General features: G+C 49.2%; 1 protein-coding gene across 14 annotated transcripts in view; it reads left to right on the top strand.

Annotated features, from left to right (window-relative positions):
• ERC1 (ELKS/RAB6-interacting/CAST family member 1) overlaps positions 1 to 15,050 on the top strand; it is a 72,691-nt gene extending 57,641 nt beyond the window's left edge. For 7 of the 14 annotated variants that reach the window (XM_072144928.1, XM_072144935.1, XM_072144930.1 and 4 more), the window contains 4 exons: positions 4,871 to 5,018; positions 8,703 to 8,795; positions 14,344 to 14,532; positions 14,693 to 15,049. In XM_072144928.1, coding sequence (XP_072001029.1) covers positions 4,871 to 5,018; positions 8,703 to 8,795; positions 14,344 to 14,532; positions 14,693 to 14,830 — 568 coding nt within the window. In that variant the 3' untranslated portion in view covers positions 14,831 to 15,049. Of the gene's footprint in view, positions 1 to 4,870; positions 5,019 to 8,702; positions 8,796 to 9,943; positions 10,009 to 14,343; positions 14,533 to 14,692 lie in introns of those variants that run through there. The other 7 variants (XM_072144937.1, XM_072144939.1, XM_072144938.1 and 4 more) reach the window with 3 other exon arrangements.
• Positions 15,051 to 18,123: the final 3,073 nt, after the last annotated feature.

Below are 18,123 nucleotides of genomic sequence, written 5' to 3' on the forward strand. Positions count from 1 at the left end.
CTTCTCCTGTATATATGGGCAGTGCACAGTACTACTTCTCCTGTATATATATGCACAGTACTACTTCTCCTGTATATATATACAGTGCACAGTACTACTTCTCCTGTATATATATACAGTGCACAGTACTACTTCTCCTGTATATATATACAGTGCACAGTACTACTTCTCCTGTATATATATATAGTGCACAGTACTACTTCTCCTGTATATATATAGTGCACAGTACTACTTCTCCTGTATATATATACAGTGCACAGTACTACTTCTCCTGTATATATATACAGTGCACAGTACTACTACTCCTGTATATATATACAGTGCACAGTACTACTACTCCTGTATATATATACAGTGCACAGTACTACTACTCCTGTATATATATATAGTGCACAGTACTACTACTCCTGTATATATATACAGTGCACAGTACTACTTCTCCTGTTTATATATACAGTGCACAGTACTACTTCTCCTGTATATATATATATACAGTGCACAGTACTACTTCTCCTGTATATATATATATACAGTGCACAGTACTACTTCTCCTGTATATATATACAGTGCACAGTACTACTTCTCCTGTATATATATACAAAGCACAGTACTACTTCTCCTGTATATATACAGTGCACAGTACTACTTCTCCTGTATATATACAGTGCACAGTACTACTTCTCCTGTGTATATATACAGTGCACAGTACTACTACTCCTGTATATATATATAGTGCACAGTACTACTACTCCTGTATATATATACAGTGCACAGTACTACTTCTCCTGTTTATATATACAGTGCACAGTACTACTTCTCCTGTATATATATATATACAGTGCACAGTACTACTTCTCCTGTATATATATATATACAGTGCACAGTACTACTTCTCCTGTATATATATACAGTGCACAGTACTACTTCTCCTGTATATATATACAAAGCACAGTACTACTTCTCCTGTATATATACAGTGCACAGTACTACTTCTCCTGTATATATACAGTGCACAGTACTACTTCTCCTGTGTATATATACAGTGCACAGTACTACTTCTCCTGTGTATATATACAGTGCACAGTACTACTTCTCCTGTGTATATATACAGTGCACAGTACTACTTCTCCTGTGTATATATACAGTGCACAGTACTACTTCTCCTGTGTATATATACAGTGCACAGTACTACTTCTCCTGTGTATATATACAGTGCACAGTACTACTTCTCCTGTGTATATATACAGTGCACAGTACTACTTCTCCTGTGTATATATACAGTGCACAGTACTACTTCTCCTGTGTATATATACAGTGCACAGTACTACTTCTCCTGTATATATATACAGTGCACAGTACTACTTCTCCTGTATATATATACAGTGCACAGTACTACTTCTCCTGTGTATATATATACAGTGCACAGTACTACTTCTCCTGTGTATATATACAGTGCACAGTACTACTTCTCCTGTGTATATATACAGTGCACAGTACTACTTCTCCTGTGTATATATACAGTGCACAGTACTACTTCTCCTGGGTATATATACAGTGCACAGTACTACTTCTCCTGGGTATATATACAGTGCACAGTACTACTTCTCCTGGGTATATATACAGTGCACAGTACTACTTCTCCTGGGTATATATACAGTGCACAGTACTACTTCTCCTGGGTATATATACAGTGCACAGTACTACTTCTCCTGTGTATATATACAGTGCACAGTACTACTTCTCCTGTATATATATAGTGCACAGTACTACTTCTCCTGTATATATATAGTGCACAGTACTACTTCTCCTGTATATATATACAGTGCACAGTACTACTTCTCCTGTATATATATTCAGTGCACAGTACTACTACTCCTGTATATATATACAGTGCACAGTACTACTACTCCTGTATATATATACAGTGCACAGTACTACTAGTCCTGTATATATATATAGTGCACAGTACTACTACTCCTGTATATATATACAGTGCACAGTACTACTTCTCCTGTTTATATATACAGTGCACAGTACTACTTCTCCTGTATATATATACAGTGCACAGTACTACTTCTCCTGTATATATATACAGTGCACAGTACTACTTCTCCTGTATATATATACAGTGCACAGTACTACTTCTCCTGTATATATATACAGTGCACAGTACTCCTTCTCCTGTGTATATATATACAGTGCACAGTACTACTTCTCCTGTATATATATAGTGCACAGTACTACTTCTCCTGTATATATATACAGTGCACAGTACTACTTCTCCTGTATATATATACAGTGCACAGTACTACTACTCCTGTATATATATATAGTGCACAGTACTACTACTCCTGTATATATATACAGTGCACAGTACTACTTCTCCTGTATATATATACAGTGCACAGTACTACTTCTCCTGTATATATATACAGTGCACAGTACTACTTCTCCTGTATATATGGGCAGTGCACAGTACTACTTCTCCTGTATATATGGGCAGTGCACAGTACTACTTCTCCTGTATATATGGGCAGTGCACAGTACTACTTCTCCTGTATATATATACAGTGCACAGTACTACTTCTCCTGTATATATATACAGTGCACAGTACTACTTCTCCTGTATATATACAGTGCACAGTACTACTTCTCCTGTATATATATACAGTGCACAGTACTACTTCTCCTGTATATATATATACAGTGCACAGTACTACTTCTCCTGTATATATATATACAGTGCACAGTACTACTTCTCCTGTATATATACAGTGCACAGTACTACTTCTCCTGTATATATACAGTGCACAGTACTACTTCTCCTGTATATATATACACAGTGCACAGTACTACTTCTCCTGTATATATACAGTGCACAGTACTACTTCTCCTGTGTATATATATACACAGTGCACAGTACTACTTCTCCTGTATATATATACAGTGCACAGTACTACTTCTCCTGTATATATATACAGTGCACAGTACTACTTCTCCTGTATATATATACAGTGCACAGTACTACTTCTCCTGTATATATATACAGTGCACAGTACTACTTCTCCTGTATATATATACAGTGCACAGTACTACTTCTCCTGTATATATATACAGTGCACAGTACTACTTCTCCTGTATATATATACAGTGCACAGTACTACTTCTCCTGTATATATATACAGTGCACAGTACTACTTCTCCTGTATATATATACAGTGCACAGTACTACTTCTCCTGTATATATATACAGTGCACAGTACTACTTCTCCTGTATATATATACAGTGCACAGTACTACTTCTCCTGTATATATACAGTGCACAGTACTACTTCTCCTGTATATACACAGTGCACAGTACTACTTCTCCTGTATATATATACACAGTGCACAGTACTACTTCTCCTGTATATATATACACAGTGCACAGTACTACTTCTCCTGTATATATATACACAGTGCACAGTACTACTTCTCCTGTATATATATACAGTGCACAGTACTACTTCTCCTGTATATATATACAGTGCACAGTACTACTTCTCCTGTATATATATACAGTGCACAGTACTACTTCTCCTGTATATATATACAGTGCACAGTACTACTTCTCCTGTATATATATACAGTGCACAGTACTACTTCTCCTGTATATATATACAGTGCACAGTACTACTTCTCCTGTATATATATACAGTGCACAGTACTACTTCTCCTGTATATATATACAGTGCACAGTACTACTTCTCCTGTATATATATACAGTGCACAGTACTACTTCTCCTGTATATATATACAGTGCACAGTACTACTTCTCCTGTATATATATACAGTGCACAGTACTACTTCTCCTGTATATATGGGCAGTGCACAGTACTACTTCTCCTGTATATATGGGCAGTGCACAGTACTACTTCTCCTGTATATATGGGCAGTGCACAGTACTACTTCTCCTGTATATATGGGCAGTGCACAGTACTACTTCTCCTGTATATATACAGTGCACAGTACTACTTCTCCTGTATATATGGGCAGTGCACAGTACTACTTCTCCTGTATATATATACAGTGCACAGTACTACTTCTCCTGTATATATATACAGTGCACAGTACTACTTCTCCTGTATATATATACAGTGCACAGTACTACTTCTCCTGTATATATATACAGTGCACAGTACTACTTCTCCTGTGTATATATATACAGTGCACAGTACTACTTCTCCTGTATATATACGGTGCACAGTACTACTTCTCCTGTATATATACAGTGCACAGTACTACTTCTCCTGTATATATATACAGTGCACAGTACTACTTCCCACCCCTGTATCCTCACTGTAAGGATTATTCAGTGTCTCACAGTTGGATCGGACCTTGGTTGTGGGTTGTACCATGTGATGCCCCTGGTCTGGAGGGGTGGGGTGTATGGTGTCAGTTTGGGGGGGGGGTTAAGTGTTCTGGAGTCGGGGTCCACTGGATTCAGGACTGGAATGAGGAGGTGGGCCTGATGTGGGGTTTCCTGGGGATACTTGCAGGGGTCTGTACTTTCTGTATGGACTGTAGGAGTAGTGGAGGGTCGGGGGCATGGGATGGGGGTCCAGGCTTTAGAACCTGTTGACACATAGAGGTCAGGCCCCTCTTCACATGATCTGCCGCCTGTCTGCTCCCCTCCCCCTCTCTAATCTTCTCAGTCTGACATCTGCACCCTGGGCAGGTCCGCTCTTTACCTGGGAAAGCTGGGTACCCGAATCATTAGTCCCTCAGCTTTCCTGTGGCTGCACAATCTGCAGTGATGACATTTTCATGACATTGTAGCCCCCAGGTGGCGCTGTCTCTACATCTCTCACGTCTCTCTCTCTCTCCACAGACAGGAGGCGCTCCTCGCCGCCATCAGTGAGAAAGACGCCAACATTGCGCTGCTGGAGCTGTCATCGTCCCGCAAGAAGAAGACGCAGGAGGAGGTGGCGTCGCTGAAGCGGGAGAAGGACCGGCTGGTGCAGCAGCTCAAGCAGCAGGTAAGGCAATCCTGTACCCTCCAGCCTCTAGTCACATCCAAAGCTGCGTTCATAGTGGGAGCTGATGGTGACAGGATTAGTTAGTGCAGCTTTGGATGTGATCAGAGGATGACAAGGATTCTCCACTTTATCAGGTGATGACGCTTTGCGCACTAGCAGTCACCTCCGCTAACCTCTCCAGGCAGGGTGTCGGCGCCCCCCAGGGGAGGCCGCCTATAAATCAGGGCCCTGGCAGAGGACAGGAGAATGTGGAGGATGACATCAGATGGAAGTGCTCCAGCAGCCACCTCATATATGTCCATATGTCACGTAACTCCGCCCACAATCGGACCACCCTATGCGATGGTAATGAGCCCCCACCATCATCCCTCCCATATGGTACAGTCCGCACCAGCCAATGTTCTTTCACCACAGAGCAACATGGGCTGGACCATTGACTGTCCCCTGAGAGGGGAGCTCTGCTGTATATCACACCCTGACACTGGATGGATTCACACTTTCCTGTCCTGAATCCCAGATGAATCAGGTCTGATGTACGGACACATAGGTCTCATCCCCCCCCCCCCCCCCCTCCAGGATCCTTATCAAAGGCCACCCAGCTTTCCCTGGAGCATACACGGCTTACTATAAGAGGACGGCTGTATGAAGTGTCAGTCTGGAATGTGGCGTCCGATGAGATGGAATTGTCTCCACTCACAGTCACTCAGTCTGACATTCCTCCATCCAGACGGAAAGCGAATAAATAATCCGGAGAGAAGCAACAGATTATACAAGTTATATAATAACCCAGGAATGAGGGGGAACTCCGCAGCCGCCATGCAAGTCTCAGGGACAGAATTCCTGACATTGTCTGACCGTTACCTGCAGCGCCCCCCCCCCCTCTCTCCAGAACCATCCAACACATAGTCAAGAGATGACTCCCCCAGAATATCCAAAATTCCTGTCTACACAGAGGGCAAATACTGTCACTGAGGAGATGCACCGAGCGCTGCTCCGGAGTATAATGCAGGATAAATAATGTCATGTATGTACAGTGACTGCACCAGCAGCAAAATAGTGAGTGCAGCTCTGGGGTATAATACAGGATGTAACTCAGGATCAGTACAGGATAAGTAATGTCATGTATGTACACAGTGACTGCACCAGCAGCAGAATAGTGAGTGCAGCTCTGGGGTATAATACAGGATGTAACTCAGGATCAGTGCAGGATAAGTAATGTCATGTATGTACACAGTGACTGCACCAGCAGCAGAATAGTGAGTGCAGCTCTGGGGTATAATACAGGATGTAACTCAGGATCAGTACAGGATAAGTAATGTCATGTATGTACACAGTGACTGCACCACCAGCAGAATAGTGAGTGCAGCTCTGGGGTATAATACAGGATGTAACTCAGGATCAGTACAGGATAAGTAATGTCATGTATGTACACAGTGACTGCACCAGCAGCAGAATAGTGAGTGCAGCTCTGGGGTATAATACAGGATGTAACTCAGGATCAGTACAGGATAAGTAATGTCATGTATGTACACAGTGACTGCACCAGCAGCAGAATAGTGAGTGCAGCACTGGAGTATAATACAGGATGTAACTCAGGATCAGTACAGGATAAGTAATGTCATGTATGTACACAGTGACTGCACCAGCAGCAGAATAGTGAGTGCAGCTCTGGGGTATAATACAGGATGTAACTCAGGATCAGTACAGGATAAGTAATGTCATGTATGTACACAGTGACTGCACCAGCAGCAGAATAGTGAGTGCAGCTCTGGGGTATAATACAGGATGTAACTCAGGATCAGTACAGTATAAGTAATGTCATGTATGTACACAGTGACTGCACCAGCAGCAGAATAGTGAGTGCAGCTCTAGTGTATAATACAGGATGTAACTCAGGATCAGTACAGGATAAGTAATGTCATGTATGTACTCAGTGACTGCACCAGCAGCAGAATAGTGAGTGCAGCACTGGAGTATAATACAGGATGTAACTCAGGATCAGTACAGGATAAGTAATGTCATGTATGTACACAGTGACTGCACCAGCAGCAGAATAGTGAGTGCAGCTCTGGGGTATAACACAGGATGTAACTCAGGAGCAGTACAGGATAAGTAATGTCATGTATGTACACAGTGACTGCACCAGCAGCAGAATAGTGAGTGCAGCTCTGGGGTATAATACAGGATGTAACTCAGGATCAGTACAGGATAAGTAATGTCATGTATGTACACAGTGACTGCACCAGCAGCAGAATAGTGAGTGCAGCTCTGTGGTATAATACAGGATGTAACTCAGGATCAGTACAGGATAAGTAATGTCATGTATGTACACAGTGACTACACCAGCAGCAGAATAGTGAGTGCAGCTCTGGAGTATAATACAGGATGTAACTCAGGATCAGTACAGGATAAGTAATGTCATGTATGTACACAGGGACTGCACCAGCAGCAGAATAGTGAGTGCAGCTCTGGGGTATAATACAGGATGTAACTCAGGATCAGTACAGGATAAGTAATGTCATGTATGTACACAGTGACTGCACCAGCAGCAGAATAGTGAGTGCAGCTCTGGGGTATAATACAGGATGTAACTCAGGATCAGTACAGGATAAGTAATGTCATGTATGTACACAGTGACTGCACCAGCAGCAGAATAGTGAGTGCAGCTCTGGGGTATAATACAGGATGTAACTCAGGATCAGTACAGGATAAGTAATGTCATGTATGTACACAGTGACTGCACCAGCAGCAGAATAGTGAGTGCAGCTCTGGAGTATAATACAGGATGTAACTCAGGATCAGTACAGGATAAGTAATGTCATGTATGTACACAGTGACTGCACCAGCAGCAGAATAGTGAGTGCAGCTCTGGGGTATAATACAGGATGTAACTCAGGATCAGTACAGGATAAGTAATATCATGTATGTACACAGTGACTGCACCAGCAGCAGAATAGTGAGTGCAGCTCTGGGGTATAATACAGGATGTAACTCAGGATAAGTAATGCCATGTATGTACACAGTGACTGCACCAGCAGCAGAATAGTGAGTGCAGCTCTGGGGTATAATACAGGATGTAACTCAGGATCAGTACAGGATAAGTAATGTCATGTATGTACACAGTGACTGCACCAGCAGCAGAATAGTGAGTGCAGCTCTGGGGTATAATACAGGATGTAACGTCTGTGTTCCCCTGGTGGTGCAGCCCCTAGCGCCCTCTTACCACTTTGTCCCCTCGGTCCGCCTCCTCCTCCTCTTCTTGGGAACATGAAGTAGTTTCCTGTCCTGCAGCATCTTGACCGTGACTTGTACGAGTCGGAATAGTTTGGATTTGAGTAATATTTACCTGCCCCCGGGGGGTCTCGTTGCTGTGTCAGCAGCCCCCCCCCCCCCCTGTGTGCGGCACATCTGTGTGTGTTTTGCTCTGATGTCCCACGTATGTTCTCAGCTGTTAACCCTTGTACTTATTGTGGCTGGGTGACCCCACAAGTGTCTATTTGGGGGGGTGTGGGGTATGTACTGCTGAGGGTCCACGCTGTTAACCCCTATTGTACGCGTCCAGGGTCCGGTGCACATTACATCGCAGGACTGTCGGCCATATTGCCGCTGAGATAACTTCCCGTTTCCACCACATTGTGACAATTTTGTACAATCTTTATTTGCATTTGTTCTCTCTGATCACAGACACAGAACCGGATGAAGCTGATGGCGGATAACTATGAAGCCGATCACCTAAAGACGTCTGCCCAGACCAACCACAAGCCCTCCCCCGATCAGGTAGGTCGCTAGGAAGATCAGGTTGTATGAAGATCTAGCCGCCAGATCAGATTGTGTGAAGATCTAGCCGCCAGATCAGATTGTGTGAAGATCTAGCCGCCAGATCAGATTGTGTGAAGATCTAGCCGCCAGATCAGATTGTGTGAAGATCTAGCCGCCAGATCAGATTGTGTGAAGATCTAGCCGCCAGATCAGATTGTGTGAAGATCTAGCCGCCAGATCAGATTGTGTGAAGATCTAGCCGCCAGATCAGATTGTGTGAAGATCTAGCCGCCAGAACAGATTGTGTGAAGATCTAGCCGCCAGATCAGATTGTGTGAAGATCTAGCCGCCAGATCAGATTGTGTGAAGATCTAGCCGCCAGATCAGATTGTGTGAAGATGTAGCCGCCAGATCAGATTGTGTGAAGATCTAGCCGCCAGATCAGATTGTGTGAAGATCTAGCCGCCAGATCAGATTGTGTGAAGATGTAGCCGCCAGATCAGATTGTGTGAAGATGTAGCCGCCAGATCAGATTGTGTGAAGATGTAGCCGCCAGATCAGATTGTGTGAAGATGTAGCCGCCAGATCAGATTGTGTGAAGATGTAGCCGCCAGATCAGATTGTGTGAAGATGTAGCCGCCAGATCAGATTGTGTGAAGATGTAGCCGCCAGATCAGATTGTGTGAAGATGTAGCCGCCAGATCAGATTGTGTGAAGATGTAGCCGCCAGATCAGATTGTGTGAAGATGTAGCCGCCAGATCAGATTGTGTGAAGATGTAGCCGCCAGATCAGATTGTGTGAAGATGTAGCCGCCAGATCAGATTGTGTGAAGATGTAGCCGCCAGATCAGATTGTGTGAAGATCTAGCCGCCAGATCAGATTGTGTGAAGATCTAGCCGCCAGATCAGATTGTGTGAAGATCTAGCCGCCAGATCAGATTGTGTGAAGATCTAGCCGCCAGATCAGATTGTGTGAAGATCTAGCCGCCAGATCAGATTGTGTGAAGATCTAGCCGCCAGATCAGATTGTGTGAAGATCTAGCCGCCAGATCAGATTGGCCTGTGTGTGTATAATACTATAACGCTTGTTACTAACCAGGTGTCTGTTTTATCCTTCATGCTGCTCTGTGATGCTACTACTCCCCTCACCATCTCCCGTCCTGTAGGATGATGAGGAGGGTATTTGGGCATAGCCAATGAGATGATTAGGTCAGCCATTTTGTTCAGAACGGTGAGAAGGCGCTGTGGCTCCATGCCGGTATCTGTCTGTCTGTCTGCATGCCCCCCTCCTGCCCTGGCATGTGCCCGCTGTGCCCCCCGTGTTCCCCTCCCCCATCTCCTGTGATCTCTCCTGATTGACGATTTATTCCCGCTGTGATCTGTCAGATTTTACCATGTAGTGATCATAATGGCCACTGGGGGCGCCACTCTCATCTCTCTCCCAGACTTTGGACATGACAAATGGTTCTGTATGTTCTGGGAGGTGTCAGGTAGTTAAAGGGGTTGTCCAGAACCTGCTGGGACCTCCACTGATGATGAAATGGAGGGTCCCGTGTCCCCCTGTTGTCTGTAGGGTGTACCTCCCCCCAATCCGTACATGAGTTGTAGGCCTATGGTGCTCGAGTCCTTGTGGTGCGATTTCGGGACGGGCCTTAGGGCAAGTACATGGCATCACACTCGCTGGTGGGCCGCAGGCCTTAGGACCCCCCTTTAATGGACTTGGAGAAACACGACAAATACTTTGGATGTGTCTGGTGGAACATCTCAGCTCTAGAGCTGCAGCACCGCAGAGCAGCTGTACATAAGTGGCCATTATGCACTATTACTACCACCATCATCCTCCAGGCAGCGACGGTGGGAACATTGCTCTCCCGGCCACTCAACATGTAATGACATCATGTAAGTGTCGCCGCCCCCAGAGCTCAAGGGTGAAGGGGTTAATCAGGACTTGATCCCGATATTCCGCCCCCTCCTTGTTGTTGACGTTGGGATGGAATTAGCGGAACGGCCGCCGACTCGGCACCTGTCACATCTATGGGAACCACCAGGACATAGCTGCCGCCTACTCAGCCATCAGTGCCCTCCTTAACCCCCTCCTGGCCGCCAACATTAACCCCCTCCTGGCCGCCAACATTAACCCCCGTCACATTGTTACATCTGATACATCATAAATGGATGCAACTGTAACACACAGCAGCTGTGGCTCATAGAGTGAAGCCCTTATTAGATGGAATCGTGCACATTGTAACGAACCCTCTGCGCTGAGGGACATCGGCCGCACTAATCTCTCTCAGTTGTATTTCCTCCTCACAGACCAGGTCTCCTGTGCACGAAGTGACAGACCCTCAGCTGTGAGGTGACATGCGGAGTCTGGTTGATACTTTGTATCTTTGGATTGTCTGCACCGGATACAATGTGGGTGACTTCTCTTATCACCCCCCCCCCGGGGTGTGACGCTGAGTGTCACCCTCGTCCTTATCATGTCAGCACAGGGCGGCGCGCAGACCCCCAAATATTATGTTGCTAGGCGACGGTCCACCCTGCGGGATGTGGGCAGCGTGTGACGGGCTGCAGTGGTTATTAGGGAGTCGTCTCCCCCCGCAGCAGCAGTGGTACATGCCGTATGTTAGTTCTGGCCCCCAGGACACAATGGCGCATACACGGGGTATTGTTTGGGTCGGGGGGGGGGGGGGGGCCTGGCCGCACTTCTGACGAGACATCACACACACTGTGTCCCTTGGCGGGATCTCAGAGCGGCCCCGGAGCCTCTTGGATCGTCTCTTCCTCTTGACTTTCCCAAAATCTGACCTCCCTCCGCCCACTTTATACTTGCCACATTCTCATGTAGGATTAACCCGTTAAACGCCACAACACTTTAACATTGTGTGAGCATTAGGCATGTACTCACACTGCTGTGCTCTGTGCTCCAGGCAGTGAATTAGTTCATAGCCCCTCCCTTCTTTACAGAGTAAAAACTGCAGAAAGTTTCTGGTTGGATGCTACACCCAGAGCACAGGGAAGGGCTTTGAAGCAGTTGAATGCAAAGAGCACAGCAGTGTGAGGATAGATCCCAGTACATTCCCTTAATACAAATCCATAAATCACAGTCCTGCTGCTACTAACAACATACACAGAGGTCTGATTACACATCTCTCCAGGGACAATACATAACACTGGCTGCAGAGAGCACAGAGCACAGCAGTGTGAGGTCTGATTACACATCTCTCCAGGGACAATACATAACACTGGCTGCAGAGAGTACAGCAGTGTGAGGTCTGATTACACATCTCTCCAGGGACAGTACATAACACTGGCTGCAGAGAGCACAGAGCACAGCAGTGTGAGGTCTGATTACACTTCTCTCCAGGGACAATACATAACACTGGCTGCAGAGAGCACAGAGCACAGCAGTGTGAGGTCTGATTACACACCTCTCCAGGGACAATACATAACACTGGCTGCAGAGAGCACAGAGCACAGCAGTGTGAGGTATGATTACACATCTCTCCAGGGACAGTACATACCACTGGCTGCAGAGAGCACAGAGCACAGCAGTGTGAGGTCTGATTACACATCTCTCCAGGGACAATACATAACACTGGCTGCAGAGAGGACAGAGCACAGCAGTGTGAGGTCTGATTACACATCTCTCCAGGGACAATACATAACACTGGCTGCAGAGAGCACAGAGCACAGCAGTGTGAGGTCTGATTACACATCTCTCCAGGGACAATACATAACACGGGCTGCAGAGAGCACAGAGCACAGCAGTGTGAGGTCTGATTACACATCTCTCCAGGGACAATACATAACACTGGCTGCAGAGAGCACAGAGCACAGCAGTGTGAGGTCTGATTACACATCTCTCCAGGGACAATACACTTATTACAGTCTTTGTGCTCTCGTGGTTGCGGCAGGGACGATGGTCTTTGGTTTCCACCCTTTGTGTTCTGGAGTTTTCCACGCTTCTCTTTGCTCCATTTCATCTGTTGCCCTTTGTCTCCAGGATCTGCCCCTGGATAAGAGGATTAGCTTGGGGGATCGCTGTCACCCCTACAACCTCATCTAGAGCCCCCTTCCCCCCCAAACCTGCAGGTACTTGCCCATTGTACCGCTGAGCATATGTCATTCAGGAGCCTGGGAAAGCTGGGTGAGGAGCTTCATATCCCGGACGTCCGCCCACTCCACATACATTTTGCACCTGCAGATGAAAGCGGAGAGGACGGCGACTACTGACTGTGACATGACAAGCAGATGGCGGGGTCACCCCACCCCCGGTGTACAGATCATGGAGTGGCTGATACCAGGGAGCAATAGACTGTGTGTATAATGTAGACTGATGATCTGGCTCCAGACTGATGGATGCGTCTGCGATGTGTCAGACATGTGCATCCAGTGTAACAAATCCTCTGCTCCGCTGCGGCCTCCCAGGACGTGCTCAGCTGTTACATCTGCTCTCCACCTCCTCAGTAACGAAGCTTCAGCTCTGCCACATCCCAGGCCTAACGCTTCTCACAGCAGAGGGTGTGTTACAGTAGTATCCTGTTCAGGCAGTCATGATACATTGTGTCAGGACAGGAGACTTGCTATGTGTCGCTGTGCTTTGGATTGCAGCAGCTGGATACATTGTAACGAACCCTCTCCTGTGGTAAGTGTTGGCCCAGTATTTGTGTTATCTGCTCCTCTTGACTGTTATCAGCCCCCAGGCCACGCGGCGAAGCCCCCGGGACCCCTCTGATCCGGTGCTGACAGCCTCCTGCACTCCGAGCCGCGCCACTTTACACCTGATAGCGAGGGTCACCATAGCCCCCTTAAAGGGACGGTGCCGTCACTCCACCATGTCATGGAAAGTTCAGTTCCTTCCAGTTTTTATGCCCTCCGCTTGCTGTCACTGAATACGAACTTATTGAGCTGTGTAAATCTAGGCCTAATACTCGTCATTTCTGGGGGTTTGTTACAATTGTATTAAGTGTAAACAAATCTCTCTGGTGTCCGGAAAGTCTGTTACAATTGTAGCAAAATGTCAGCTCTAGAAAGGAAATGGACGTGAAGAAGAATCTGTTCCGCTCACTGACAGCAAGCAGCTGTATGACGGACATTGTGGACTTGTATCTGCACTGATACACTGTAACGGAACTGGGAGAGAGATCTGTGCTTGTTACAAACCCTCAGCTGTGAATAGCTGCTTGTGTTGTGTGCCTTGCTGTGTTGTGTCCCCCCCCTGTGACTGGTGGTGGTCTTGCCCTGGTGGTGGTGGGGGTCCTGCCCGGGCGGTGGTGAGGGTCCTGCCCGGGCGGTGTTGGGGGTCTTGCCCGGGCGGCGGTGGGGGTCTTGCCCGGGCGGCGGTGGGGGTCCTGCCCGGGCGGCGGTGGGGGTCCTGCCCGGGCGGCGGTGGGGGTCCTGCCCGGGCGGCGGTGGGGGTCCTGCCCGGGCGGCGGTGGGGGTCCTGCCCGGGCGGCGGTGGGGGTCCTGCCCGGGCGGCGGTGGGGGTCCTGCCCGGGCGGCGGTGGGGGTCCTGCCCAGGCTCGGTGGCGCCCCCTAACCCTTCTGTCTTCTCTCTTCCTAGATGATCCAGCCCCTCTTAGACCTTGACCAGAATCGCAGCAAACTCAAACTGTACATCGGGCACCTGACCGCTCTGTGCCAGGACCGAGACCCCCAGATCCTGCAATCGCTCCGCCCCCCGGACTCCTACTACCTGGACGACAGCCGCGCAGTGTGGGAGCAGAGGCTGCAGAAGATGACGGCCGAGGAGGTGACTTCCTAAATGATACTCAGTGTCAGGATCCTGTGATAGATCTCTGTCTGCCTGCAGCCGCCTCTAGGGGGAGCTGTCAGTATACAGAGAGCAGCGGGAGCTCCCCCTGGTGGTGGACACTGGCGCCGCCGCTCACGTGTTGTCCCTTGTCTTCCAGTTGGGTGAAGAGCTGGAGAAGTGCGAGCAGGAGAGCGCCGAGCTGCAGGAATTCGCCAACGCCATCCTCCAGCAGATTGCGGATCACTGCCCGGATATCCTGGAACAGGTCGTCAACGCCCTGGAGGAGTCGTCCTGACCCCGTGACCCCCCCGCCAGCTCAGGCCCGGGGTAGAGACCCGCACACCAGCCTTGCACTGCCTGTCACTTCGGGGGCTTCTTGTGGTTTCTGGGGGTGCAGCAGGATATCCCCCCCACCTCTACCTGGACCAAAACTACGACCCCCACCCCTTCTTCAGGGCGGAACTGAGGGTCCTCTGTTTAGAGATGCAATAAGAGAGTGGCCGGAGCGATGGCGGCAGGGGGCGGGGCCGGAGCGATGGGGGCGGGGCCGGGCGGCAGGGGGCGGAGAATGAGATGATCGCAACGCGCCACCGATTCCGTTATAGAATAGAACATTATTCCAAGATGCCTCACAGCAAACTACAGCACCCGTGTCACCCATCAGCAAACTACAGCACCCATGTCACCCATCAGCAACCTACAGCACCCGCGTCACCCATCAGCAAACTACAGCACCCATGTCACCCATCAGCAACCTACAGCACCCGCGTCACCCATCAGCAAACTACAGCACCCGCGTCACCCATCAGCAAACTACAGCACCCGCGTCACCCATCAGCAACCTACAGCACCCGCGTCACCCATCAGCAACCTACAGCACCCGCGTCACCCATCAGCAACCTACAGCACCCGCGTCACCCATCAGCAAACTACAGCACCCGTGTCACCCATCAGCAAACTACAGCACCCGTGTCACCCATCAGCAAACTACAGCACCCGTGTCACCCATCAGCAAACTACAGCACCCGCGTCACCCATCAGCAAACTACAGCACCCGCGTCACCCATCAGCAACCTACAGCACCCGCGTCACCCATCAGCAACCTACAGCACCCGCGTCACCCATCAGCAACCTACAGCACCCGCGTCACCCATCAGCAACCTACAGCACCCGTGTCACCCATCAGCAACTACAGCACCCATGTCACCCATCAGCAACCTACAGCACCCATCAGCAACCTACAGCACCCGCGTCACCCATCAGCAACCTACAGCACCCCCGTCACCCATCAGCAAACTACAGCACCCGTGTCACCCATCAGCAAACTACAGCACCCGCGTCACCCATCAGCAACCTACAGCACCCGCGTCACCCATCAGCAACCTACAGCACCCGCGTCACCCATCAGCAACCTACAGCACCCGCGTCACCCATCAGCAACCTACAGCACCCGCGTCACCCATCAGCAACCTACAGCACCCATCAGCAACCTACAGCACCCGCGTCACCCATCAGCAACCTACAGCACCCCCGTCACCCATCAGCAAACTACAGCACCCGCGTCACCCATCAGCAACCTACAGCACCCGCGTCACCCATCAGCAACCTACAGCACCCGCGTCACCCATCAGCAACCTACAGCACCCGCGTCACCCATCAGCAACCTACAGCACCCGCGTCACCCATCAGCAACCTACAGCACCCGTGTCACACATCAGCAACCTACCGCACCCGTGTCACCCATCAGCACCCGCGTCACCCATGTCACCCATCAGCAACCTACAGCACCCGCGTCACCCATCAGCAACCTACAGCACCCGCGTCACCCATCAGCAACCTACAGCACCCGCGTCACCCATCAGCAACCTACAGCACCCGCGTCACCCATCAGCAAACTACAGCACCCGTGTCACCCATCAGCAACCTACAGCACCCGTGTCACCCATCAGCAAACTACAACACCCGCGTCACCCCTCAGCAAGTCAGATCCACCAGCACTACCACTCCCATCATCCTCACCAGGAGGTTACACAACCGCTTAATAATCCTCGTCTAGAGGTTCTACCACCATCCCATCCTCCTCACCTGGAGAAGTCACCACCCTCCCGTCCTCCTCACCCGCAGGTGCAGCTCCTCCCTCCTGACACTACAACCTTCTGTCTAATATCCTCTTGGTCTCCTCTCTCCACTGACTGGTCATATATTGGGGATTCATCGCCGAGACCGACCCCCCATCTCCACCCGGTTCTAGTGCAGGTCCCAAAACTTCAGCACCAGATCCCAAGCTGGACTACGATACCAGACTAATCCCAAATATAGAATTCATATCCCGGACCAGGGCTCCAAACCTGACGCTAAACTGATGTGGGGGTCCCCTTTCCTCTAAACCGATGTGGGGGTCCCCATTCCTCTAAACCGATGTGGGGGTCCCCATTCCTCCAACCTGATGTGGGGGTCCCCATTCCTCCAACCTGATGTGGGGGTCCCCATTCCTCCAACCTGATGTGTGGGTCCCCATTCCTCCAACCTGATGTGTGGGTCCCCATTCCTCCAACCTGATGTGTGGGTCCCCATTCCTCCAACCTGATGTGTGGGTCCCCATTCCTCCAACCTGATGTGTGGGTCCCCATTCCTCCAACCTGATGTGTGGGTCCCCATTCCTCTAACCTAATGTGGGGGTCCCCATTCCTCTAAACCGATGTGGGGGTTCCCATTCCTCTAAACCGATGTGGGGGTTCCCATTCCTCTAAACCGATGTGGGGGTTCCCATTCCTCTAACCTAATGTGGGGGTCCCCATTCCTCTAAACCGATGTGGGGGTTCCCATTCCTCTAAACCGATGTGGGGGTTCCCATTCCTCTAACCTGATGTGGGGGTCCCCATTCCTCTAACCTGATGTGGGGGTCCCCATTCCTCTAAACCGATGTGGGGGTCCCCATTCCTCTAAACCGATGTGGGGGTCCCCATTCCTCTAAACCGATGTGGGGGTCCCCATTCCTCTAAACCGATGTGGGGGTCCCCATTCCTCTAAACCGATGTGGGGGTCCCCATTCCTCTAAACCGATGTGGGGGTCCCCATTCCTCTAAACCGATGTGGGGGTCCCCATTCCTCTAAACCGATGTGGGGGTCCCCATTCCTCTAAACCGATGTGGGGGTCCCCATTCCTCTAAACCGATGTGGGGGTCCCCATTCCTCTAAACCGATGTGGGGGTCCCCATTCCTCTAAACCGATGTGGGGGTCCCCATTCCTCTAAACCGATGTGGGGGTCCCCATTCCTCTAAACCGATGTGGGGGTCCCCATTCCTCTAAACCGATGTGGGGGTCCCCATTCCTCTAAACCGATGTGGGGGTCCCCATTCCTCTAAACCGATGTGGGGGTCCCCATTCCTCTAAACCGATGTGGGGGTCCCCATTCCTCTAAACCGATGTGGGGGTCCCCATTCCTCTAAACCGATGTGGGGGTCCCCATTCCTCTAAACCGATGTGGGGGTCCCCATTCCTCTAAACCGATGTGGGGGTCCCCATTCCTCTAAACCGATGTGGGGGTCCCCATTCCTCTAAACCGATGTGGGGGTCCCCATTCCTCT

Source organism: Engystomops pustulosus, chromosome 4 (assembly GCF_040894005.1).
Source record: "Engystomops pustulosus chromosome 4, aEngPut4.maternal, whole genome shotgun sequence".
NCBI lineage: Eukaryota > Metazoa > Chordata > Amphibia > Anura > Leptodactylidae > Engystomops > Engystomops pustulosus.